Below are 26,114 nucleotides of genomic sequence, written 5' to 3' on the forward strand. Positions count from 1 at the left end.
CCTGGTAAAAAGCAGAAATTCGGAATGTGAGGATTCAGCTTTCCTTATGGGAGACCTACTTGGAGCCACTATAGATGGAGTGACAGTGACAGTTAAAAAAACAACAACAACCATAAAAAAAACCTTCACTGAAAGGAATTTGGAACTGCTAGACCTATCTGTTATTTGCCATAGTTGCTAGCTTTTTCTGAATGAACTTGCTCTATTAAGCATGCAAATCAGTTACAATCACCTGTGAATGATAAAACGTTAGTCATCCCAACACATTCTTGCAAAAAAATCTTCAGATCTGACTAATCGGTTCTGGCACTCTCCCACTGATAAAAAGGTGCTGGTGTGTGTTCTCTTTCAATAGGAAGTAACACTCGTTAGTTATAGATAATAGAATGTAACGCTTATTTTTTTTCTTTTTTTATGGAATGCTCCAAATCTTTGTTTATAATAAGGCTTAAGACTCGGGGTTCTCACATATCTTTGGGGTTCGTAAGTATCCCCAGGTGACTTGTTAAACACACAAATTCCCAGGCCCCACTCCCAAGAGAGCCAAAGCTAGGAAAAGGGCCCAGACAGTTATGGTCCGGAGACCATTCCTGGAGAAGCACTGCATTAGATACTGTGCAAATGACAAAGGCTCTAACGAATCATTTCATCTGAGTGGTTTCTCAATCAAAAAATCACTAAGCAAAGAAAATGAACAGCAATTCAAAAAAGAGGATTAAAAAATAACTAAACACATTTTTTTAAAAAGTTCAACCTTTCTAGTAAGCAAAGAAACAGGAAATAAAAATCATACCCTACAATGCACCACTGTGGTGTGAAGGCTGTACACGCGTGGGGACAGGAAGTATGTGGGAACCTTGTGCTTTCTGCTCAGTTCTGCTGTGAACCCAAAACTGCTCTAAATAATAAAATCTATTTAAAATTAAAAACTACCAAAACATACCATTTCTATCTATTAAAGAAGCAAATATTTTTAATTTATGATCCTAAAATGTCTATCAAAAATTGAAAATGCACTGTTGGTCCTTCCTGATATGAAGCATGATCCATCAAAATATATTCATAATGTTCATAACCTTTGACCCTGTCACTCTAGCTCTTAGAATTAATTTTAAAGACAATAATAAGAAACATTACAAAAATGTACGCATAAAAATGTCTTCATAATGCAACCTACATACCATGTATTTTACAAGCTATCTACACAATACATTATACGTAACTGGTAAGAGGTTCATGGAGGGCTTTTATTAGGATGGTGCAAAAGTAATTGCAGTTTAAAAGGTTAAAATAATTGCAAAAACTGCAATTACTTTTGCACCAACCTAATAAAAACCAGGGAAATGTGTACAATTTAATGTTAAGCAAAAAGAAAGGGTACAAAATAAATATACAGCATGATTCCAGCTGTGTATAAGATATATAGAAAATAATACTAGAATTAACATTTTGTTTATCTCTAGAGAGTGATTACATTACTTTTATAACCAGAAAAAAAAAAAAGTGTGTATATGCTCCGAGTGTGTGTGTGTGTGTGTGTGTGTGTGTGTGTGTGTGTCGGGGGGGGGGTCAATGCTGAGAAATAAGAAAAGCCCATTTAACTTTCAGAATCCTTATGCAGATAAATAAAATATTGTATTAGAAATGCTTTTTTGAATAATAAAAAAGAATTATATCTCAGCTTAATATTCACATTACTGAAAGATTATGTGAAAACAGAAGGCATTAGAGAACATACTATTTAAAGGAATTCTATAATGAAGCTTTAGAAAAACAATCCCTCTGTAAAGCCAATAATGTTCCCTAATTTGTCATTCTGGAACAATAAATTATCATGATGTATTTACTTAAAAAAGGTCACAACCCTAAGTATATCACCAAATCTCTATTATTGCCAATTCAATTCAAGAAACTGTTTTCTGCATGCCTACTATGTGATGGGCGCCAGGCCTGCCTTTAGGGAGCTCAGTTGCAGCAGGGAAGACTACAGGGTGCTAAGTGTGTGGCCTAAATCTATACAACAACATATTTCACACAAGCAGAAAGAGGCCAACCACCTTGAAAAAGTGATGTCCCAAGTCTTCATTAAATTCTTTCTAAGATATGGACTGTCTTGAAAGAAGCTCCCTTCCCAAAGACAGTCGGGAATGGCTCCCCCATGTGAGCCCCACAGTGGACGTCATGCTTCTTATGGAAAGATGATGAGGACACATGTCTTGGGTCATACCCTCCAGACAGGCCAGTGTTACCTAGGAATGACCAGGAAAGAAACAGCTGTGTTTTTCCTTCTCCAACTCTTGCTAGATTTGTGAGGATTTGGAAGTGAAAGTGTAACTCCAGTATCACCCAGAGAAAGGCCCAACTTCAGCAGAGCAGGGCCTCATAGGATAGTATCTCCCTATGTGCCTTTTTAATCTTCACACTAGGACTTAAAACTCCCACGAGATCCAGCCTCTTACAGCAAACTGCCTTCTTGGCATTTCCACCTAGACATGCAATGGGCCCCTAAAACTTGCCTAGTTCTAAACAGAAGTCTCTCTACCCCCCAACCTGGGGGGAAATCCTGTCAGTTCTACCTCCAAAACAGAGCCAGAATCCATCCACTTCTCATCTCCATAGTGACTCCCCTAATCCAAGCTGCCTTTACCTTGCCCTGGAACTGCCATGGCAGCCCCTAACCATCTCCCTTCCTCCAGTCTTGCTCCCTTCAATCCTTTATGTAGTAGCCAAAATGAACTTTTTGAAACATTAATCAGTCTGTAAGCAACACAAGGGCAAGAGTTTTTTATCTGTTTTATCCACAACTATAACCCCAGCACCAAGAGCGTGAATGAATTAAATTCCTTTGCTTAAAATTAAATAATGGCTTCCCATTTCCAGACTCCTACTTCCCATCACAGCTTCAAGGCTAATGATCTGGTCCTGTTTCCCAGCTCATGACACTCAGTCCCACTGGTCCTCTTACTGCTCCTCAAACATGCCAAGCTTCTTCCTACTATGGCCTTGGAACCTGCAGTTCCCTCTCTCTGGAATGTTCTGTTCCTTGTGTGTCTCCTCCCCCAACACTACCACCTTGGCGTGGCTGGCCCCTTTCTGTCATTTCAGTCTCAGTTCACATGTCACCTTACGTTCCCACCACCCTTCCTAAAATAGCCCCACAATCACACTCCATCATTTTATCTTATCATAGCCCTTGACTTAGGCTGCTGAAAGTCTAACCTTGTCTCACCTTGGTTACTTAGCATTTACTACCACCGCCCCCCCCACCGCCCCTCTGAAACTCCACTAGAGTGTTCAGCAGGCCTAAGAACAGGGGCCTTGTATGTCTGGGTCCCTCCTGAGGCCCCAGTGCCTCTAACAATACCTAGGTCTCCACAGGTAGCTAAGTAATTTATCAATTAATTTAGCTTCATGTTCCAGGATTTGGTCTTCCACATTGAAGGCTCAGAGACTATAGCTAGCTAATACCTAAAGATGATCAGGTCCTCAAAGATGAACTCAGACAAGCTAAAATGTATGGGAGACAAGTGCAGACACCAAAACACCAATTTGTTAATGTACAATGAAAAACTTCAATCAACAAAACTAAACAAATACTCAAATTCCATTCAATTCACTGTCTTCACCCCCTAGAGTCAAGCCACATGACAAGCCAAATACAGTGAGTAGAGTTAAAACAACATGAATTTGGATAATGTGACGGCTAATTACGTCAACTAGACTGGGCAATGGGATGCCCAGAGAGCTAGTTAAACAATATTTCTAGGTGTTTTTGTAACGGTATTTCCAGAAGAGATTAACATTTACGTTGGTGAACTGAGTGAAGAAGATGGCCCTCCTCAATGTGGGCTGGCATCATCCAAACCCTTGAGAGCCCAAACAGAACAAAAAGGAGCAAAGTGGAATTTGCTTTCAGCCTGACAGAGCTGGGACGTTGACCTTCTACCCTCAGCATTCCTGGTTCTCAGGCTTTCAGACCTGGACAGGAATTTACACTATCAGCTCTCTGGCTCTTAGGCTCTTTAGGCCTTCGAACTACACCAGCGTTCTTGGGTCTCAAGCATGCAGACGGCAGATGGTAGGACTTCTCAGTCTCCATAATCATGTGAGCCAATACCTTTTAATCAATCAATCAATCAATCAATCAATCAATCAATCAGTGAATAACTAGCTCCTGTTGGTTCTATTTCTCTGGAGAACCCTGACTAATACAGATGATAATCACCAAAGTCCATCTGCTAATATACCTGTTCCAATGGGACAAGATTACTGAGCTACTGGCCAAAATTTCCTTTTTAAGTAAAATACGTGAAGTCCAGTAACCAAGACTCTCTCCTGGCTGACAGTGCTAGATGCACACTGAACCAAGTTCCCGTCTATCTAGCCCACTATACGTTGACATGGTTGGCCACACCTCTGCTGTGACATGCTAATAAAGCTCAACTCTGCTTTCATCACTGGAGTTCAAGAAACTCTGCAGTCGCTCATTCACAAATTGTTAAACTAGCAATATATGTATAATCTAATCAATTCAATGAGGGCTTAATACAGTTTCCCATAACTCAACTAAGTCAAAGCCAACGCCCAACACTAGTGGGACCTTATGAAGCCTGAGCACATGGAACCCAGGAAAAGGTCTGCAGATTCCAGCCAGCCAGGTAGCAGACCCCACTGCCTGGTTCCCCAAAGACATAGTAAAAGCGCTAAGGGCACATGGGGGTCCAAACCACTTCCCCAAGCCCTCAAATTGGAATGGAAGGGAAAGCTTACTACCAACAAAAGGGCCATGGACTGCTCACCAGGATTTGTCTTCCAGTGATTCGTAAGAGTTTAAATCAAAGATGGTATGGATAATTCAGACATGTAAAATTCCTAGTTGACTGCATTACTTCTTCTAAATTTATAATGATGACTATAATTTGTGGAAAGTTTCTGAGGAATAAATAATTGATGACATACTGCACATCACAAGGCAAACTGCCAATGCAGACAATGGGTGGGAATATATTAAAACAATAATTCTTTCATTCAACATTTATCAAGTACCTACTGTGTACTAACTAGTACACCAGAGTTGTGTGTCTTGACATTGGAATCTGCTGACAGAATATGGGCAATAATTACAGGGTTCTGGAAGGGCCAAGGACCCTGGAGCCTTTGGCTATGCAACATTTATCGAGCTCCTATTATGTGCTAAAAATAGAAAAATTAAGGCTCAGTTCTAGCTCTTGAGGATGATATAGGCTAACGGTTTAACAATATATTTTACTTTTCTTCTTGTATATAATTGTGTTCAGAGCCACATGGTAGAGAATCAGCAAGACTTAAATTTACCAAGATGCAGTATTAACATAACTCAATTTGACTGGCTCTATCAGGAGCCTGGAGAAAGCTTTATATGTTAAGAATGGCTTCAGTTTTAGTTTTGTAATATAAAATCACCTGCAGAGACATGTTTTTTTTTCAAAACAAATACCCAATAAAATTGTAATGAGTGAACTGAAAAATAAGCATAAGCCAGTAATAAGAATAACTTTAAAACCAGGCAAATTACAGAAGAAATTCGTTAAGAATCTAAACAAAAGAATACACTTTTCACATCATTTAAATACAATGTGACTATCTTCACACCTCTTTGCTTTAAATATGCAAGTATTGCCTTTGCATATAACACCCATTCTCCCAATTTTATATTACTTATGAAGACTTTCTGTCAGTATTTAAAAATTTTTAATCTATACTACAATTTCATTTTTTTAAATTTTGGCTACAATGTCACACTTCTGTTATTTTATCAAGAGTCCTAATTTTGGATATGTTTAGTTAAACATGCTTAGAATCATAAATATATATATATTTAACTATGTAATTAGTTTTTCGTATCAGTCCATTAAGTTTCCAAACTTCCTTCTCTTACCGTATAATGACATATAGTTATTACCAGTAAACGAAAATTCTCATATATGCAAAGTAAAATTTTTTAGCAGAGTTAGATTTTACTCAGTTTCCCTCTCTACAATGGAAATCAATATTTCCTTCACAAAACTGCACACTGCAAAAATATATGTAAATGGAAAAGAGTGCTGTCTGGTTAAGGCAAGAATAATCATCAAATAAAATGTGTTTCAGGTAGAAAAATAGCAGAATTGCAATTAAAACCTGGTACATTGCACATTGTTTAAAAAAATCATCTTAAAGAAATACATTAAAGAAAAATTGTGTTAAAAACACATCTGAAAGAAAAATAATTAGCAAAAGTCTGAATGATTGATGAGCTTAGATTCCTAAGTATGTTTGCTAATGATTCTAGCTGAGCAGTTCAATGAAATTGTATTAAAGGAATGACGGGGCAGGGAAGAACCTAGTGGGAATTACAGTTAGAATTACCTAGTTTTATGAAAAAATTCTTCCTGAAGGTATAGAAATACTCAGGAAGCAAAGAATGGCTGAATAGCACTGCCTGTGCATTTGGTATTTAGTTACCTAAGATCAGGCTTTCTAGAAGAACTTCCAAGAGGCAAAGTAGAAAAGTAAAAGGAGCATATTTTTAGAGTTTAACAATCTGGGTTTAGCCTCAGCACTGTCACTTACTGGCCTTGAGACCTCAGACAAGTGCCTTCGTTTTCCTGGGCCTCTGATCCTCCTCTGAAAAGGAATGCAGTTTGCATAGACTACCTCAGGGTCTCTGCTGGTCCTTCTTGCTACCAGCAAATCTGCAACTGGCTTCACTATGAATTGGGCATGTATTCATTTAATAAGCATTCGTGACATTTTTTCTCCAAACATTGTGCTGGACAATGCAAAGATGAGTCCCTTTCTTTTTTGAAGAGCTCACAATCTATCAAGGGAAACAAACTCATAAAGAAACAATCCTATTCAGTAAATGCTATTGTTATAGTGGCAAGTGCTGGGTGCTGAGGATAACTTAAGGGAAAGGGAACTGAAGAGAATCTAGCAGGGAGAGCTTCCTAGAATAAAGGAACTGTTAAACAGCATTGAGTGCTCAGCTGAAGTTGGGAGGTATATATTTAAAGTGGTTCTGATTGTTGGATTAGTATGAAGCTACTACCAATGGGAAAATCATTCCCCAGATCCCACAGTTGCAGCTAAAGAACCAACAACTCTTACACTGACAGGAAAAAATAAGTCCAGGGTTTCCTAAGAGAAGAGTTACTTTAAGCTTTTACCAGGATAGATTGGCTCCAGTCTCTAGACTGTTGGCCACCCACATAAGCAAAGGAAACCCAGCTGAGTACCCACAGGGAAATGCTGGGCATGGAAAGATTGGGGAGGTCACGTGATTTTCTAAGATGATACATAGAGGTGTTTGTCTTTTTTAATGGCACACTGCTTTGTCATTGGTTGAGGAGATGAGAACTGGAGAATCATTATTTATCCCCACTTTGATTTTATCTGTCTCCTTCTCTAGATGTGGGTGTGGCAGAGCTATCTGCTCCCTAATCTATCTCTAACCCTTTTCAAAATTGAAATGTTTAACTTGGGGTTCTTCAATTTTGTGAAGTTGCCAACTTGGGGTTGGCAAGTTATTCAGCTTTTGGGACAAAATTGCTTTAGCACTCAAATATAAAACTGGAAAGATCATTCTAAATACAGACATACACCTTCCAAAAACAAGTAAATTGTCTACAGCAATCTCTTAAATTTTCTATGCCCCCTCTGATGTCATTAGAATTCTTTGTTTGTAGGCAATTGAACCTGACTCTGACTAACTTTGAAGGGAAACTGCAAGTTATTGGAAGGATATAAGGGAGAGGTGCACACAATCAACAGGGCAGCTGGGGATCCAGACTGAGAAAAAGACACAAAAGGCATTTCCTAGGGTCTAGGCAACAGGAACCACTGGCCAGTATCCTGCAGGCACAGCTGCTACAGGGCAGACCCTCCAGCCATTTCCAGGCTTTGGATCATTCTGCTCAGGTTTCAAGTTCCAGGAAGTGAGAGTCTCAATGTTCTGGCCTGAGTTCTGAACTCTAATCCTCTTTAGTTAAAAAGGTGATTAACAGCCATCCAGTCTGCATCCAATGGAAGAAAGGTAAATCCCAAAAGGAAATGAAATTCTTGTGGCTGAAGGACATTGGAATGGATGCCATCAGTCTCCAAAGCAACAAAGATCCACTACGTTCCCTTAATAACAAACACCAGCCCAAGAAGTACAGACCAGAAGTTTTAGAATCCTAAAGACAAATGCACTTCAATTAGGGTACAATTTTGAGTGAATTTCGGTCCTTAGTAAAGATACACGAGAACCTCAAAGAACAGGGGAAGTTGGTAACCACGTGGTAGAGTAGGACTTCACTTAAGTATAAGCTAAGTGAAAATTATCAAAAAGGAAATTAACTATGAAAACAATAGCTATAAAAGAGCTGGAAAACTGTATTAATATCAGACAAAATATACTTTAAGACAAGAAATATTGCTAGAGACAAAGAGAGACATTTTATAATGATAAAAGGGTCAATACATCAGGAAGATACGTACAACTATAAATGTATACATGCCTACCAACAGAGCCCCAATATACATGTAACGAAAACTGACAGAATTGGGAGGAGAAATAGACAATTTAACGATAAGAGTTAGAGATTTTAATAATTGATAGAACGAGAGTAAATTAAAAGAGATTAAAAATATATAAAGTATATTCTCTGCCCACATGGAATTAAATTAGAGATCCACAACAGAAATAAACTTGGGGAAACCCCAAACATTTGGAAATTAAACAATACATTTGTAAATAACACATAAGCCAAAAATGAAATCACAAGGGAAATTTTAGAATATTTTCAACTGAATGAAAACAAAAACACAACATATCAAAATTCATGGGGAGCAGCTAACACAGTTAGAGGACACTATAGCTTTAAACACTATTATCAGGGGAAAAAAAGAACTCAAACCAATTACCTAAGCTTCTACCTTAAGAAACTAGAAAAAAAATAAAGAAAGAAAACAAACTAAATCAAAGCAATCAGGAAAAAAGGAAATAATATAGAGTTGAAATAAATGAAATAGAAAACAGAAAAGCAATAGAAAAAAATTAATAAAACCAAAAGTTGGTTGTTTGAAATGATTAAAGACTCAATATTGTTAAGACGGTAATTCTCCCCAAATTAATCTATACATTCAAAGTAGCTTCTGTCAAAATCTCAACAGGCTTTTCTACAGAAACTGACAAGCTGATCCTAAGATTTAAATGAAACGACAAGGACCTAGAATAGCCAAAACAATTTTGAAAAGAACAAAGTTGAAGGACTTACATTACCTGATTTCAAAATGTACTCTAAAGCTAGAAGAAATTAAGGCAATGTGGCACTGGCATAGGAAAACCATACAGATCAATGGAATCCAGAAATAAGCCCTTATATTTTATGGTCAATTGATTCTCAACAAAGGGACAAATAAAGAAATGATAGATTTTCCTTGGCTATCCACATGGAAAAAAATTGACTTGGACCTTTACCTCACTTCATACATGAAAATTAACTCAAAATGGATCACAGACCTAAATGTAAGAACTAAAACTTCAGAAGAAAATATGGAATATCTTTGTGACCTTGGGTTAAGCAAACAGTGATTAAGAACAACACTAAAAGTATAAACCAAAAAAAAACTGATAAGTTGGACTTCATTAAAATTTGAAAATTTTGTGCTTCAAAGGACACCAGTAGAAAAATGAAAATATAAGCCACAGAATGAAAGAAAATATTTGTAAATCACATATCTGAGAAGGGACTTGTATCTAGACTATACAAAGAACTTTTATAACTCAATAATAAGATAAATAACCCAATTTAAAAGTGGATTCTAACACATGGATAAACTATAACATGGATAAACCTTAAACACATGCTAAGTGAATACCCAGATACAAAAGGACAAACGCTGTATGATTCCATTTATATGACATACCTAGAATAGGTAAATTTATAGAGATAGAAAGGAGAATAAAGGTTACTAGGGGCTGAGGGAAGTGTGGAATAGGAAGTTATTGTTTAACAGGAACAGAGCTTAGATTTTTTGTTTGATAGTCAAAAGGCTTTGGAAATGGATAGTGGTGATAGTTGCATACAACATTTTGAATGTATACCTCAAAATGGTTAAAATGGTAAATATCTTACCACAACAAAAAATAATTTTTAAAAAATGACAGAAGACTTGAGTAGACATTTCACCAAATAAGACACACAAATGACCAATAAACACATGAAAGGAGCTCAACATCATTAGTCATTTAGTCATTAAGGAAATTCAAATTAAAACCACAATGAAATGCCACTACACATGCACCATAATGACTATAATTAAAAAGATAGATAATACTAAGTGTTGGTGAGGATGTGGAGAAATTGGAAATCTCATACACTGATGGTGAGGTGTAAAATGGTGTAGCAAAATTGTTTGACTATGTTTTAAAAAGTTAAACATAAGCTTGCTGTGAGACCCAACAATACCACTCCTAGTAATTTACCCAAGAGAAATGAAAACACATGCCCACACAAAGATCTGTACACAAGTGTTCACAGCAGCTTTCTTCATAATAGCTAAAAGCTGGAAACAATCCAAATGTCCATTAACTAATGAAGGAACAAACAAAATGTGGCATATCCATGCAATAGGATATTACTCAGACATAAAAAGAATATGCTGGGACATGGCTGAATCTCAAAAAGATTATGCTAAGTGAAAGAAGCCAGATGCAGAAGACTTCATAAGATTCCATTTATATGAAATACCCAGAAAAGACAGATTTATAGAGACAGAAAGCAGATTAATGGTTGCTTGGGGCTGGGGTGAAGGTAGGGATTGATTGCAAACAGGCAAATAAAATACATTTTGGCGTGACAGAAATGTTCTATAACTGAATGGGTGCACAATTCTATAAATCTACTAAAAGTCATTGAATTGTACACTTATAATGGGTGAATTTTTGTGGCTTTTAAAATACCTCAATAAGGCTGTTAAATTACACACACACACACACACACACACACACACACACACACACACAAATGAGGCTTAATCTCCTAAGCATAATTAAGACACAATCTCCATGACTTGAAACAAAAGTTTTCCTTAATATAGTCATATCCTTTTTAATCATGTATTTAAAAATTACATGTGAAGGATATTAACATTGTTCAGTGATGGAAGCCCAAGTCCTAAAGGATCTTAAGCTTTCTGAACTAAATTATGTGGTCCCTGTGATGGCTTAATAAATAGCAATAAATTTACAAATCCTAAAATTAGACAATATCGGCTTCTTGTTGGGCTCAGTGCAGAGAAAAATGAAGCAATAAAAGGAGACTCTGAGAAGCAATTAAAATCTCTAGGTTGTTTGAGTAATAACTGTATTGTATATAAATCGTCATGACCTAGAAACATTTAATCTGAAGAGCAAAGGCTGACCTAGTAATTTATTTACTAGCTGCCTTTAATGATATGAAGGGTTTTACAGGGAAAGTATTTGACTCATTCTCTCTCTCTCCATTGCGAGCCAAACAAAACAAAGTGACTTAATAATCAGCAAGGTAAATTTAGATTAAACACAAATAACACTGACAGTAACTGCTATCAAATACTGGAATAAATGGAACTAGGATATTTGTTCAAGCTGTTTCCTTGGGGATCATTAAGAATAGGCAAGACAGACAGCTTTGGTGTGAAGGCAGCACAGCCTGGGAGGTGGGAATTGGACTTGACCACCCCGTGATGTACAGCAACTCTGTGGAAAGGAATGCAACCCACCCAACGCACACACCTTACCTCAATATCCCGATTAAGCTGCTTCACTATGGCCGTTATGTTTCTGATGTGCTCCTCCAAGAAAAGCCTGGCCAAGCGGTCGCCTCCCCCTTTGTTTTGCATTTTCTGCAAACTGTTGACAATGTCATCTTTAATCCGGAAGGCATGCTCCACAAGGGCCGCGGTGGTTTTCTCGTGGCAGAGGATCCTATCTTCCAACTGCTCCACTAGGCTTACCGAGGAGTAGGGTGCCATGGTCAGGGATTGGCTGTGACGGGGCATGGTCCTAACACGTCTGTGGGAAGGAGCCACAGCATTACTGGGGTTGTGAATCAGGAAAAAGTCATGTTGAAAGCCAGATGCAAGACTGCCCAGAGAAGGAAATGCAAATTATCTACCCCTACAAACTAAATGGGGTTTGAGGCAGGGTTTTCTGCCCCAAAGTTTTCTTCGCAAGCCAAGCAGAATCTTTAAACAATCGTACCCAGAGAGTAAAGTGTTCCGATGGCAGGTTCCATGACCTCCAAAGGCAAGACACTGAGATATCTCCCCAGTATAAGCTGTGTTATCAAGATCAAGCTTATTCACAAAATATCCTGACATGCCCTCCTCCTCCCTTCTCTTAAAGCAGTGCTTACAAACCCAAAGTGCCCACAAGGGTCAGGCAGGTGACATAAATGAGTGAAGCACACCATGTAGATGCGATAGGGAGCGATGGGGGCGTTGGAAAACTAGAAAGGGCATTCCTCAACTAGGAGCCACAGTTCTGCTCCACCCATGCATGGCCATCTGGAAACTCCAGGTCCATTTTTCCAGATCACCTGATGTTTCAAGAAGAGCCAGGAAATCCAGACTTGCATGTGAAATCACTTGATTTTTAAGTGTTAACAACTCATTTAAAAAGTGTCTAAGATGATGCAGGTCAAACAATGTACTTCCATGAGCCAGTACTGGCCTATGGACACCCAAACTGCAAGTTCTGATTTAAAAGGGCCTTCAGGCCCCAGGTCTACAGAATTATATTTTACTGTTGACCAGAAGGACAATCGTAGGGTTACTGAAATCTCCACCTCTCATGGTCACTGAGCGGTCCACAGTACCCTACACATTCAAAGCTGGAGAGGGGACCAACAGCACTCGTCTTGCCCTTGAGCAAAATCATTCTTGGATAATGTAACAACTGCAAGGCTTCATTTACAATGACCATCACACCCACTACCAGCCCTGATGGGATTCGTGGAAAGAAAAAGTATACCTTAGATGCATATTTTCCATATATTATACCTTTCCTTGGTGACAAGAGAAGGAAATACAGTGCTCCGTTGGGCCATTTTTCTTTTTAATAATTCACATCTGTTGAAAAAATAAGCATTAAATTATTTAACAGTTTATATCTAGAACTTAAATGACCTCTGAAGCACAATATTAAATTACTAAGTGGATCATAAATTATGCTGACATGCTGATCAGTTTATTATTAAAGACCTTATATCTTATATATGAAATAAATAGCAAATATTTAACTAAGGAGAAAAGAATCAAACAACATCAAAATGCTTCTGAAATTAATACCACCAAGCCTTGCTAGATAGATCAACAAGGATTGTTAAATGGAGTTTCCTAAGTTTCCTCACCCCATACCTGCATTTCAAGCTTGAGAAACCACTTTTACAGAAACAAGATAGTTTCTTACACAGGCTCATTCAATCTTCTACTTCTCCGTAGAAATTTACAGGAAACTACCTTAGTAAATTTGATTTCAGCAAATTTAGTAAGTTACACAGCAAAATAAGAGCACTTGTTTCTAAATTAATCTTACATAAAACAATGTATGATCTGATTTGGAGAAACCATTCCATCCACTAAGAGAATGAGAATGACATTCCTCATGAAAACTTTATTATAAGATAGAATCATTCATATTACAACTTGCATATAGAGAACATTTGATCATGACAACGCATTAGAAATCTGAACAAAACTGGAGGGTCTTTAAAATATTTCACTACTTAGGTTTCTCAATACTGTTGTTAATTGCCTTAAAACAATGAATGCCTAGTAACCGTGATCTGATTCAGTAATTAGTTCTCATTTAGATGCTGAATTCAGAAAGCATTTCTGATTGAAACCATTTTTTTTGGCATCATCTCTCCAGTGTGTTATTTTTAGGGTTTCACAATGTGAACATTTCACTTTCATAGACAAAGAACTTTGAATTTAAACAAATTACATTGAAGAAAAAAAGTGATTCATGCCAAACAAGCTATGATGCCGAAGTTCTTCAGTGAAGATAATAATTTCTGCCATTTAGATGACATAAAATTAGGACAGTGTGGAAGATGTCAATATTTAGAATCACAGAATCTTTACCATGTTAAAGCTGTCAAGTACCTTAGTTAAAATATTAATCTATAGAATAGCCCAACATAAGAAACATTTATTTGGCACCCATTATGTAGCCAAATAATCTAAACAGACAAAAATCCCCTCCCTCAAAGGTTTTACAGCCTACAGAGAAAGGTAGACTTCTAAACCAACCAAAAAACAATGGGATAAGTGGCTAACAAACCATATGAACAACAACAAAAAAAACACGGGAAGGAAACACTAACTAGAAAAGATATGTGCACCCTATGTTCATTACAGTGTTATTTACAATAGTCAAGATATGTAAACTTCGTAAGTGTCCATCAGTAGATAAATGGATAAAGAAAATGTGGTATATATACAATGGAATATTATTCAGCCATAAAAGAATGAAATCTTGCCACTTGTGACAACTTGGATAGACCTTGAGGGCATTATGCTAAGTGAAGTAAGTGAGACAGAGAAAGATAAATACCATATGATCTCACTTATTCTCGTATGTGAGATGTCAAAACTAAAACTAAAACAAAAAATTGCCCAAGCTCACAGATACAGAGAACAGATTTATGATTGCCAGAGGCAGGGAGTGAGAGGAGGAGGCAGAATGGGTGATGGTGTTCAAAAGGTACAAACAGTTCAAAAGGTACAAAAGTTACAAAATAAATAAGACAAGGGGATGTAATGTACAGCGTGGTGACTATAGTTAATAATACTGTGTTGCATACTTGAAAGTTGCTAAGAAAGTAAATCTTAGACCACTCAGCCACACTACCTTATTAGAAAGTAAATCTGAAAAGTTCTCATCACACACACAAAGTTTTTATAACTGTATATGGTGCCAGACGTCAACTACATTTATTGGGGTGACCATTTTGCAATTATTACAACTATCGAATCATTATGTTGTACACCTGAAACTAATATAATGTTATACATCAATTATACCTCAATAAAATTTTTTTTTCTTTAACATCAAGAAAACACATTGGGAGAAAAAAAGAGAGGGCTTCCTTTTTTTCTGGGTAGCAGCTAAGTCAGTGAAGAACTGATGAGAATGACTAGGATTTCCCAAAGTCGAGAGAAGAGATTGTTCCACACCCTCTCTCCTCCACACTCCAACACTACCTCTCCTTCCTTTACTCCTAACCCATCCTTCCAGCCTCATCCTTGGCCACTCTTACAAGATTCACCCTCTCCAGTCAACTCTAACCTTACCCACTGCCACTCTCCCCACCACAGTACTTGAACATACCATGCACTTTGCTGCCATCAGACCTTGGCCTTTATGCTCTATTAGAAATGCCTTCCCATCCCTGCCTCCCTAGCAAACTTATATTCATCCTTAAAGCCCCTCAAGTCAATAAAATGCCTCCTTCATTTGTATTTCTGCAGCTCTTTATTGTGCATTATATACTACTTATTATGCTATTATTGTTAGCTGTTTCATAGTCTGTCTCCCCTACTAAATTATATGCTCCTTAAGGGCACAGTGCAAATCTTAATAGACATAGAGCTGACCCAGAAGCCCCCACACGTTTGTTAATGAGAGCATGACTAATGTTCCAGTATCAGAAATTGCAGCAAGAGAGGCATTAGAGAATATGGTTTAGTTAAAAAGTATAGTTCTTTACTGATTCTGCACCCTAAACAGTAACACTCAATATAATATCTGTAAATGAAGGGAGACCTTTGGATTCCCTTTTTCATCCACCTGGAATTATCCTGCCTGAGCTACGGAAGCCCAGAAACATCAACTTCCTGGAAAGGAGTCTATCTACCACTGCTTATCCGAATTACTTTAAATAACAAACCTTCCTATTACCAAGAGCTATGCACTGTCTATGATGAGAAGTGCCATGTGGCATGAGTTCACAACACACACTGAGGTCTGTTTAGAATTGGTGCCCCTTTTTCATGAGTAGTTATCTGTTACATCGCTTGGTTGGTTGGTATCATGATTCTTTTCCTGAATGATGGGATCTATATTGAATAAGGATAACAAATAAATAAGTTACTGGACTAAATAGCTTCTCAAAGATCACTTCCAGATCTTCCCATTGTCCATTCTGGTTTACCTGCCTGAGGTCATCAGCTCCTGCACATTTATATATATGATCTCTAGACCGCAAGTCGGTCTACGTTATCATTAAGCAGGTCTGGGTTGCATATTATTTTGATTGTGTCATATTTTGCTGTTAAAATATCAATCTCCAGTTTATGAGTTTAAAAAAATTGGGGGAACTTAGAGGAAGGGACAGGTAGGTAAAGCAAAGAGAAAAGAATTGAAAGAAACCGGAAAAAGAAAACTCATAATGCCCAAAATATGCAATATATCAATAGAATTTGAGGATTCACACAATAGTAAAGTGAAATGCTATTATCTAAACCCAAATACTTATTTGTGATTATAAGGATTCTGACACACACACACACACACACACACACACACACACACACACACACACACGGTCTGACATTTAAGTTCGCGAACTTGTTGCAACGCTGTTGCTAACCTTTTTTTATATCAGTAGGATTATTCATTATGAATTTGTACTAACTGGACAAACAGTTAACCAAGTTTACTATTTGGAAGTGCTGAAAAGGCTGCATGAAAACGTTAGACAACCTGAACTTTTCACCAACAATTCATGGCTCTTGCATCACAATACACAAGGAGTTTATAGTCTGTAGACAAATAACTGTATTGGAACACCATCCCTACTCACCTGATCTGGCCCCCAATGACTTCTTTCTTAACCCAAAGATAAAGGAAATGTTGAAAGGAAGACATTTTGATGGCATTCAGGACATCAAGTGTAATACGACGACAGCTCTGATGGCCATACAGAAAAAGAGTTCCCAAATTGCTTTGAAGGGTGGTTAGTCACTGGCGTCGGTGCATGGCTTCCCAAGGGGAGCACCTCGAAGGTGACTGCAGTGATATTCAGCAATGAGGTATGTAGCACTTTTTCCTAGGATAAGTTCGCGAACTTAATTGTCTGACCTCGTGTATAGTATATATATGAATATATTCTCAGATACATGTATGAATATATGACATTTTAATGAAAAAGCAGGCATGAATGCAAATCAATTATAATATTTTTGTAAGTAAGGTGACACTGGGTAGAAATACCTGCAGTATCATTTTAATGTAAATGATACATGAATTTAATAAATTAAAATGAAAACTTCTACTGAAAAATTAAATACCAATCATATACAAATTTAGTTTTTCAATTTACTATTAAAATACAGCATGGATGTGTTCTGCTGAGTGTCAGAATAAAAATAAATAGGCAAAGCATTTATGAATAAAGTCGTCGTAATTTGGTGCAGAAAAGAAAAAAGCCTTTTTCCCTATAGTTAAAATTAGAGTGAAAGTCTAGAGGGCGGAGGATAGTTGAAGGTGTGTCTAGAAAGACAGGTGGAGCTGTTCTCTAACTTATCTCTACACCGTGCTGAGGCCTGTGGGCTTTGTCCTGGGGCAGTGAGGAGTGATAAGGAAGTTGTGAAACTCAAGGATGGTGAAAAGCAAGCTGTGAGGGTATGTGGGGTGGGCCGAAGTCAGAAGAGGTGAGAGGGAGGAGAGGCTAGACCAGGAATTCAGCCCAAAGAGAAGATGGCGGCACAGGGCCTGGGGAGCTAGGAGCTGAGGGGCCCCCCCAGAGTTTCTTCATTCCTCTCTCCCGAACTCTCTTCTGGCTCTTCTCCCTCACCTCTGTCTGCCTCCTCTCCTCCAATTTTCTTTTTCTTTTTCTACCTCTCATTAACTCTCCATTCATTTTCCTTTGCCCTTTCCTTTTTCTTAAATACCCATCTCCACTGTGCATTTTCCTTCCGTCATCTGTGTCTCCTTTCCCTCCTTCTCTCGCGTTCCCTTTTCACAACTGCAGTCCAACACACTTTTCTATCATGGAACACGTGGGTGGTGGGGTCATAACGACCCTTATTTGACTCCTGGCTTCCCCACTAACTATATGATCCTAGCAGGTTGGCCTTAGGTTGTCAGCTGTGGGACCACGTAAATCACAGCTGCTCACTCTTATGCAGTGTTTAGCCTGTGTCAGGCATACATGGAGCACATTTATAGGCATCGAATTCATTCTCACAATCGTTTGTGAAGGGACTGCTCTTATTATCTCCATTTAACCAGAGGAAACTGAGACGTGGAAATGTCTAACTGGCCCACCATCACGCAACCAGGAAAGAACGTCACAAGGCGTTACTCACAAGGAGGCTATGGCGCATCCAGAACAGCGTCTGGCCTTAGGGCACCGGATGTGCTTCCAATAAGGGCCGGTTCCTTTCCCTGCCCTGGATGATGTCCCTTCATCACATCTGAGTGAAAATATTGCTATTTTTTAAATAAAACTTTACATAAAAGGTTCAGCAAACAGTATTTATTTGTTTAAAGAGCTATTACATTGTTTAGTATGTGGGGTTAGTGGGGAAATTATTATATACTTGCATTTGTCCCTTTCATTTGTTCAAAGCTGTTCCTGCTGGCATCAATGTGTACTGAGGTAACAGCTGGACTGAAGCAATGCTACTGTCACTTGTATTTTTGAAACCAGAGCACATACGTGAAAAAAAAAATGATTTGCAACACTTGTATTTTGTATGAAGAAATTTGGGATATTTTAAGATACCACTTTTCTTAAACTGAAAAATGCTTTTTGTGATTAATAAAGTATGTAATATTAAATTTTAGGCTCTACATAAAGGCATAAAGAATAAAGTAAAAATCACCATTCAGAAATTACTGATGTTTATATCAATTTATATTTTTTAAGATCTCTCCTCAGCATACGAGTACATATAATTTTCTTTCTTTTTTAAGTACAGTTGGTATATATTAGTTATATTAGTTTAAGGTTTACAATATTTTTGTACCTCACAATGTGATCGCCCCAATAATTCTAATAATCATCTGTCACCGTGCAAATGTGTCATATTATTGACTGTATTTCCCTTCACCTTTTTCACCCATCACCTCACCCCCTTATAATTTTATTTTTTGAAAACAGGAACTCATACTCTCTACTATGTGTAACCTGCATTTCCCAATTGACACTATATCATGAACATCTTTCTATGTCAATATATAAAGATACACATCACAATTTTAATGCCTGCATAATATTCCATATGGATATTGGATATATGGACTGGATATACCATAATTGTTAGGCAGCCCCTTACTGATGGGCATTCACACTGAAATTCTATTTATAGTCACGGTTTAGTTCAACTTTTTGGTCTCTTATTTTCCTTTCCTTTCCTTTGTTCTATAAAATGATGCAGGTAGTATAAAAAGCCAGTGGGGCAGACTGCAAGTTACTTTCAAAATTGAAGTTAAGGTGAGACTCTGACAATGAAATCTAAAGAATCAAGAAGAAATTCTTATAACGGATCTCTACGAACGGTCCAAGAGACTGCTGAAACTCACAACTGCCACACGGCAGTCAGCACACTTGTGATTCCTGGTTCAATGTCAGTTGTTGGCTCTATACTGTGAGCTCCAGGGGAAGCTATAGGGTCCACAGCTGTATCCCAAGCACATAGTAGCAGATCAGTAAATGCTTGCCGGATGACTGAATCTCAAGGATAAATGAATGAAACGAAGTCATTTCATAATGTTGAACTGAATCCATTGAATTATATTCTGACTAGAGAATGAATGTGCAACCAGAAAGGGGGATGGGATACACAGCATGTCTAGTAAAAGCAGAATTTGGAGAGGCAAAATTTTTCAGTGTTTCCAAGAACCTAAGAATCTGGGGCAGCAGGAAGAGTTCTATAATGGAGAGGGATGATTAAGCTCTCATGGTCCAACGAAAATACCCACTAAGATAACCTTGCTCACTCTTATTGCTCTGAGCCTATTCTCACCAAGAACATCGTTTCGCTTCCTGTGTAGATGCGTATAAAAAGGGAATATGCGGGAATCAGCAAACTCAAGTCCCATTCTATCTGCCAGCTACTTTTCTCATCGTGAATTATTAATAACAATTGGAATTACAGCTCTGATGGGACCCGGGCTTGGGTAAGTTGGTCTCCTGAAATCTGATCATCTCTGACTGTCCTAATACTGATGAATAGCTAAACCCATGACAGTGAAGTATGATGATGATAACACGGTATCTGTTTTGGGGGACAGACCCTTACATAAGGTGGCCCCCGTGACCTTGGCCTTCCGGAGTTTACACCTTGTGTGCACTCCTCCCTTTGAGTGAGGTATGACCAGAGACCAGCCAAGTGGCAGTCACCTGTACTCCGTCCACAGTTGTCGTCAGCTGGGATTCTGACACCCAATCATACAGGGTAGAGTTCTGCTCCCTAGGGATATTTTTCATTTGTTTTTCAATTTTTACTTACTTATTTTACAATCTAACTTTTAGGTCATTTAACAGCTTTCTAAATGATTGTCTTGCTTAGCAAAATCTCAAAAGAATATTAAGGACAGAGTAAAAACTTTAACAAGTGTTTTTCGTTGGTTTTTGTTTTTATTTTTGTTTTTCCTCAATAGTGGCTCCGTTCTGGCCAAGTCATCCCATCCGCCTGGCAAAAATGAAGAGTGGCGAGATCAAGTACTGACGGGAACATACTCGTACGTGGAACAACGGAAACACCCGCTGGGAACGGGAACCAGCACCACCACTTTGGAGTACAATCTGCATGATCTAGAAAAGCTAAAGGTGCACACACAACATGACCCAATAATTCCACTGCTAAGAAATACCCCCAAAACTTCTCAAACACGTTCACAAGGAGGCATGTACAAGAATACTTAAGGTAGCATTGTTTCTAAGAGCAAAAAAATTGGGTGAGGGGCATTGAACAGCCATCATTAGGCAAATGGTGAATAAACAGTGATATATTCATGCAATGACTGAACAAACCGTTGTGAAAATCATTAGAATTACAAGTCCCAGAGTGAATGAATCTCACAAATATGATAAATAAGAGAGCAAGTTGAAGAAAGATACGAACACTATGATGACATTTTTACAAAGGTTTAAAATATGCCAAATAATTGTGCCAAATCTGTAACATCTAAAGATGAGTGTGGATAACACACATGAAATCAGGGTCCAATTTATCTCTTAGCAGGAGATAGAAGGGATCAGACAGAGGAATGTAGAAGGCTTCAACTAAATGTCTGTTTTACTTCTTCAATTAATTTTTCATTATATATATCATTTAAAAAAGAGAAAATTACTTCTTCCTCCTCCACTTAAAAATAAAAGACCATGAGCTCAAAGGGAGTCAAAATGTTAGTATAGCGCCAGGCCATGCACAGAACTCAATTTTGCTCTACTGTATTTCCCCGAAAATAAGACCTAGCCAGACCATCAGCTCTAATGCATCTTTTGGAGCAAAAATTAATATAACACCCGGTCTTATTTTACTAAGACTGGGTATATAATATAATATAATATAATATAATATAATATAATATAATACAATACAATACAATACAATATAATACCGGCTCTATATTAATTTTTGCTCCAAAAGACGCATTAAAGCTGATGGTCCGGCTAGGTCTTATTTTTGGGGAAACACAGTATATACATTGTGGGGACCAGAAAAATTAGAATTACAGTGCAATAGTAACTAATCTTCATCAAATCTCTACCTTTAAAGCATTTTATCCATACTTAATATGTGATCTTATCTAGATATTAATATAGCTATAAATGACTTTTGGTTAAATGACCAACATGGCACATCCACTCAGAAGAATATTAATAGTTATTTAAAATATGGTTACAAAGACTATGAAGTAACATAGAAAACATTTATATGCTAGCTATAATGTTAAGGTTTTTTTTAAAAGAACAAGATGAGAAAATAGATTTATAGTACTATATAGAACCATAATCAGAGCCTAGAAATCAGAGCTTTGCTCCATGGCACCACAATTTAGGTGGCACAAACATTTTAACTTACGAATTAATGGATCCTGCAAAATTTTAAGTTCCACCCTTGTTATGCTCCCTCCTCTTCCCCCTCCCAAGTTAAGGGGCTCACCCAATCCTGGGCCAGCAGAATAGATGGAGGGGTCAAAAACAAGTACTACACCCCTCCATGCACAGGCCACACGTTGTCTCTCCTCTCTGACCTACCACCAGGCCCCTCTCTCCACGAATGGATGCTTTCTTGGACTGGTTTCTATCTTTAATACTGCTCCCCCTGTCCCACCCTGTGCCAAATTGCTGGAATTGTTCTGTGGTGTGAATAGCTGGAGTCTGGGTAAGTAATTTGTTTTCAGTATAAGAAGGAGGAAGAGGGGTGTGTAACAGAGGCCAGGGACTAATTCCAAAATCAAAGTATCTAGACTGATAAGAAGGTCCAAGAGAAACCACTGATAACAGCAGGAGCTTTTCATAAACTAATGCCAGGCCTCAGGTTGGGGCCGTGCCACTAAATTATGTGCAAAGAAAATAAAACAGCACAAATAAGATCACCTTGTCTTCCTAACAGGCAGCTTCCCTGTCCCTATACCTGTCCAGAATTTTGGAGAATAGATGAGCCATCCTTGCAAGAAATGTACTGGGCTGGCATATTTGGGCATGTAGATGGCATTATTGTTATGAAGAGGACCTGGGGGAAATTTGGGTACGTCATCAAAGGAGGGAACACTATAAGGCCTTTCACAGTATCTAAGACGTCCAGCTTCCTCACAACCAAATGTCCTTACTTGAACACATTAGGTCAATGGCAAAGGAAGCTTACCAAACACACCTCAAGATTTTTTTTTCAATTGTACAGTACCCTAGCAACCCAGAAATCCCTGTCATCCTGGGGAAAGTGTGGCAAGGTTCCAGTACTAGGAGTACTATTAAAATATTTTTTCAAAACAGTGGAAAGAAACAAATCAAAATATAAATAGCAGCAATAGGTCCATTTTTATTCTACGTTTCCTAGTTTTCAAAATATTTTAATGAAGTGTGCTATTTTCACAGTGACAAAAATTTAAATAAAAAATTCTTGAATAAAAGAATAAACCAATAAGCAAAAACAAAACAAAACAACAACAAAAAACAACAACCAGAAATTGTCCATTTATAGCTATCAAAACCAAGAGACAAGCCTGATTGATTCTGGGTTCAAAAGATAATATGAGTCAGTTAAAATAAGTTTGCTATTAATTTCTTTTTGACTGAGGTGAAAAACGCATCCCAAAAGGTCTACCATCTTACACATTTTCAATCGTGCAGAGAAGTTGTGTCAACTACATGGACATTAGTGTGCAACAGATCTCTAGAACTTTTTCACTTTCCAAAACTGAAATTCTGTATCGACTAACGACTCGCCATTTGCTGTTAGTTTTTACCCATTCCCGTGGCACATAATGAGGCTTGAGCCCAGTACCCTCACTGACTCCCTCGTTGAAGCCCTGCATTGCCCCAACATCAGGGAAACAGGCGTCACATACAGGCCCAGGGGCTCAGGCTGCCATGTGGGTGAGCCCCAGCGCCGCATTCCCAAAGCCTGAGGTTCCAGGGACAGTGTGAGGCCCTCTACAGGCTCCCAAGACGGATATTTCTAAGGCCTTTTGTGAAAATGGCCTTGATTCCTCTTTGTAAGACTTGTTTTCTTTCCCTGCCACTCTGTCACACTCACAAGGGGAAGGAATTCTGTTGAAAGAAGAAAGGTGAAGGGTGGCTGTACTTTTCATCCATTAAAAAAAAAAAAAAAGAACTTCAAAATGCTCCAAACGTGGATGGTGGCCTTCTAGCCAGTGCAGGGATTACTGAATGACGGATGGAATCGAGTAAATCTGCACCATACATGTGGTCTGGGTCAGGTCCAGACGGAGTCAGAAATGAACTGGAATCATCTGGACCCCCAGAACCCAAGGAATGGCCACTGATGTTGTTTTCACCCACCCTCCACAACTTAGAACGTTATTATTGTTCTTAGGAGAACCCCTACAAAAACAGATTGGTTTTTGTTCTCATCTATTAATAACAGCTATTTTGAAATGCTATTTAAATCTTCTACTGTTATTTGAACTTTTCACAGATTCTGTCGCCCAAACTGAGCTGCTTTGGGGCAGCAGGGACTATATAGCATATGAATCGGTGACCTCTGTGAAGCCCAGCACAGCATCTCTTCATAGACACTCCTAAATATTTATTCCTTTGCTTGTTTTTCTAATTTGGTAAGGCCTATCATTTTAATTATTGAGTTGCTCTGCCCAAATGACATATCGATTGCTGACTCAAGGTTCCCTCCAGCTGTGTGAACTTGGCAGACTGCTTAGGTTGCCCTGCCGTGTGCACGGGTACTCACGCATGCATGCACGCACATGGAAAAAGAAGTGTCTTAATATTACTTTTAGGGTGTTTTATTATGATCAACAGCTATATTTGGCAACTTTTCTTTCTAGCATTAGAGAAGACACATTACCAAGTGTTAAAAAAGGAATCTGCCAAATGCAACAGCTAGAACAGAGAAATTATTACTAAAAGCTGGTGAAAACTCTCTTCCTACTAAACTACCGACACCCCCAGATGCACCAACGATCACAGGAAGGAGGGGAGGCATGACTTTGTACACTCATGCAGACAGACTGTTAGTTGCGACTTCTGGGTTCTACCCTATATGAATTTCTAACTAAAAAGCTAAGAATTTGGGCTTGGAAGAAAGAGCGAGCCTCCAGTCTCTGCCCTTTTTCTTAAACACAGTGGGAGGGGGCTGGACTTCTCTGCTGAACATGGGAATCTAGAAGACTCTTTTATTTGGAGTAACGGCTTGAGTTCAGTGCATTAATGTTATAACTATTTTAGAGAGAGCAGGGGAGGCCTCCTGAGCTCTCCCAGAGGTAATTAAAAATGGGGAAAAAGAAATCCGAAATAAACAAAAACAAGCTGAAGGCAGCAGGGGTTTCTGAATAACATCTTCCCAGTTAAACAATTTTAAGAATTCCATAATGCTACAGCAGCCCCCACACATTCTCTCCCACATAAACACGCTTTTTGCTTAAGCCCCACTCAGCTAAGCAGCAGAGTATCTTGCCTTCACTTCTGTAGTCACTTTATCCAGAGAAGATATTAATCTCCACAAAAGCATTCTTCAGAGGGAGAAAAGGCTGACCACCAGCCAGCAAGTACAGGCACACCTTGAGGAGGAACACTTTCCTTCTAATAACCTTGACAACTCACCACGTTCAAATCTGATTTCTGACCTCGTCTACCAATTTCATCTTAACAGAGACTGAAAAGTTCAGACCTTTTGATGTTTGTTAACCAGCACATTCCCAGTAATGTTCCCAGTGTACCAGAAAAGTAATCAAATACACCGTTTTATTATCACTGATAACTGCGTTTTTAAAATACCGAGAACCATTGAGCCATGCAGGGAAAATCAACAAAAGACCACTGAGTAATAAAAAGCAATTTGTTTTATCTTCTTTCACCTGCTTTTAAAACCCATGGCACATAAACCACATCCAAAAAGTTAAAAAATAAAATAATCAATATGGGGAGAGGGAGAAAAATAGAAGAGTTATTAAGAGAAAGAAACAGACAGAAGGAGTGAAACCAGGGATAGGAGAAAGCATGAAGGAGCATGGAGAGAGAAAGGGCATGCTGATGGGAGAGCAGAGGAGAGAGCAGGCCAGCCAATGAAGAGGAGAGAGACAGGTGGCTGGAGGGCTCAGAAGCGAGGATGTGAGCCTGAGAAACTGCTGCTCACACGTTCAGCTGCTCATTTGGGATGTGAAGAAACACACGGGCCATTTTTAATATGCTATGTTAGGTTTCTCTACTCTTCTTTAGTTTTTAAATCAAATATGCCCTTTCCTTGTTTCGACACAAGTACGCAACGTTAAGATCAGGGGAAAATCATTTATTCCACTCACAACATGGAAATACCTTTTTGAATCACCCATCATTTTGCTAAAACGTCCTATTTTGAACCCCCAACCATGTGACGTTTGGAGGAAGGCGTGGGTCTCCCACCCACTA

The 26,114-nt window shown here is 38.4% G+C and overlaps 1 protein-coding gene across 2 annotated transcripts in view; it reads right to left on the reverse strand.

Annotated features, from left to right (window-relative positions):
- The window catches only part of FAM81A (family with sequence similarity 81 member A), a 65,863-nt gene that overhangs the window by 34,002 nt on the left and 5,747 nt on the right, over positions 1–26,114 (reverse strand). The window contains exons 2-3 of one of the 2 annotated variants that reach the window (XM_074327655.1): positions 13,019–13,116; positions 11,785–12,058 (exon numbers count right to left, since the gene is read on the reverse strand). In XM_074327655.1, coding sequence (XP_074183756.1) covers positions 11,785–12,058; positions 13,019–13,038 — 294 coding nt within the window. In that variant the 5' untranslated portion in view covers positions 13,039–13,116. The remainder of the gene's footprint in view (positions 1–11,784; positions 12,059–13,018; positions 13,117–26,114) is intronic. The other variant, XM_074327654.1, reaches the window with a different exon arrangement.

Source organism: Rhinolophus sinicus, linkage group LG03, assembly GCF_036562045.2.
Source record: "Rhinolophus sinicus isolate RSC01 linkage group LG03, ASM3656204v1, whole genome shotgun sequence".
Classification (NCBI taxonomy): Eukaryota; Metazoa; Chordata; class Mammalia; order Chiroptera; family Rhinolophidae; genus Rhinolophus; species Rhinolophus sinicus.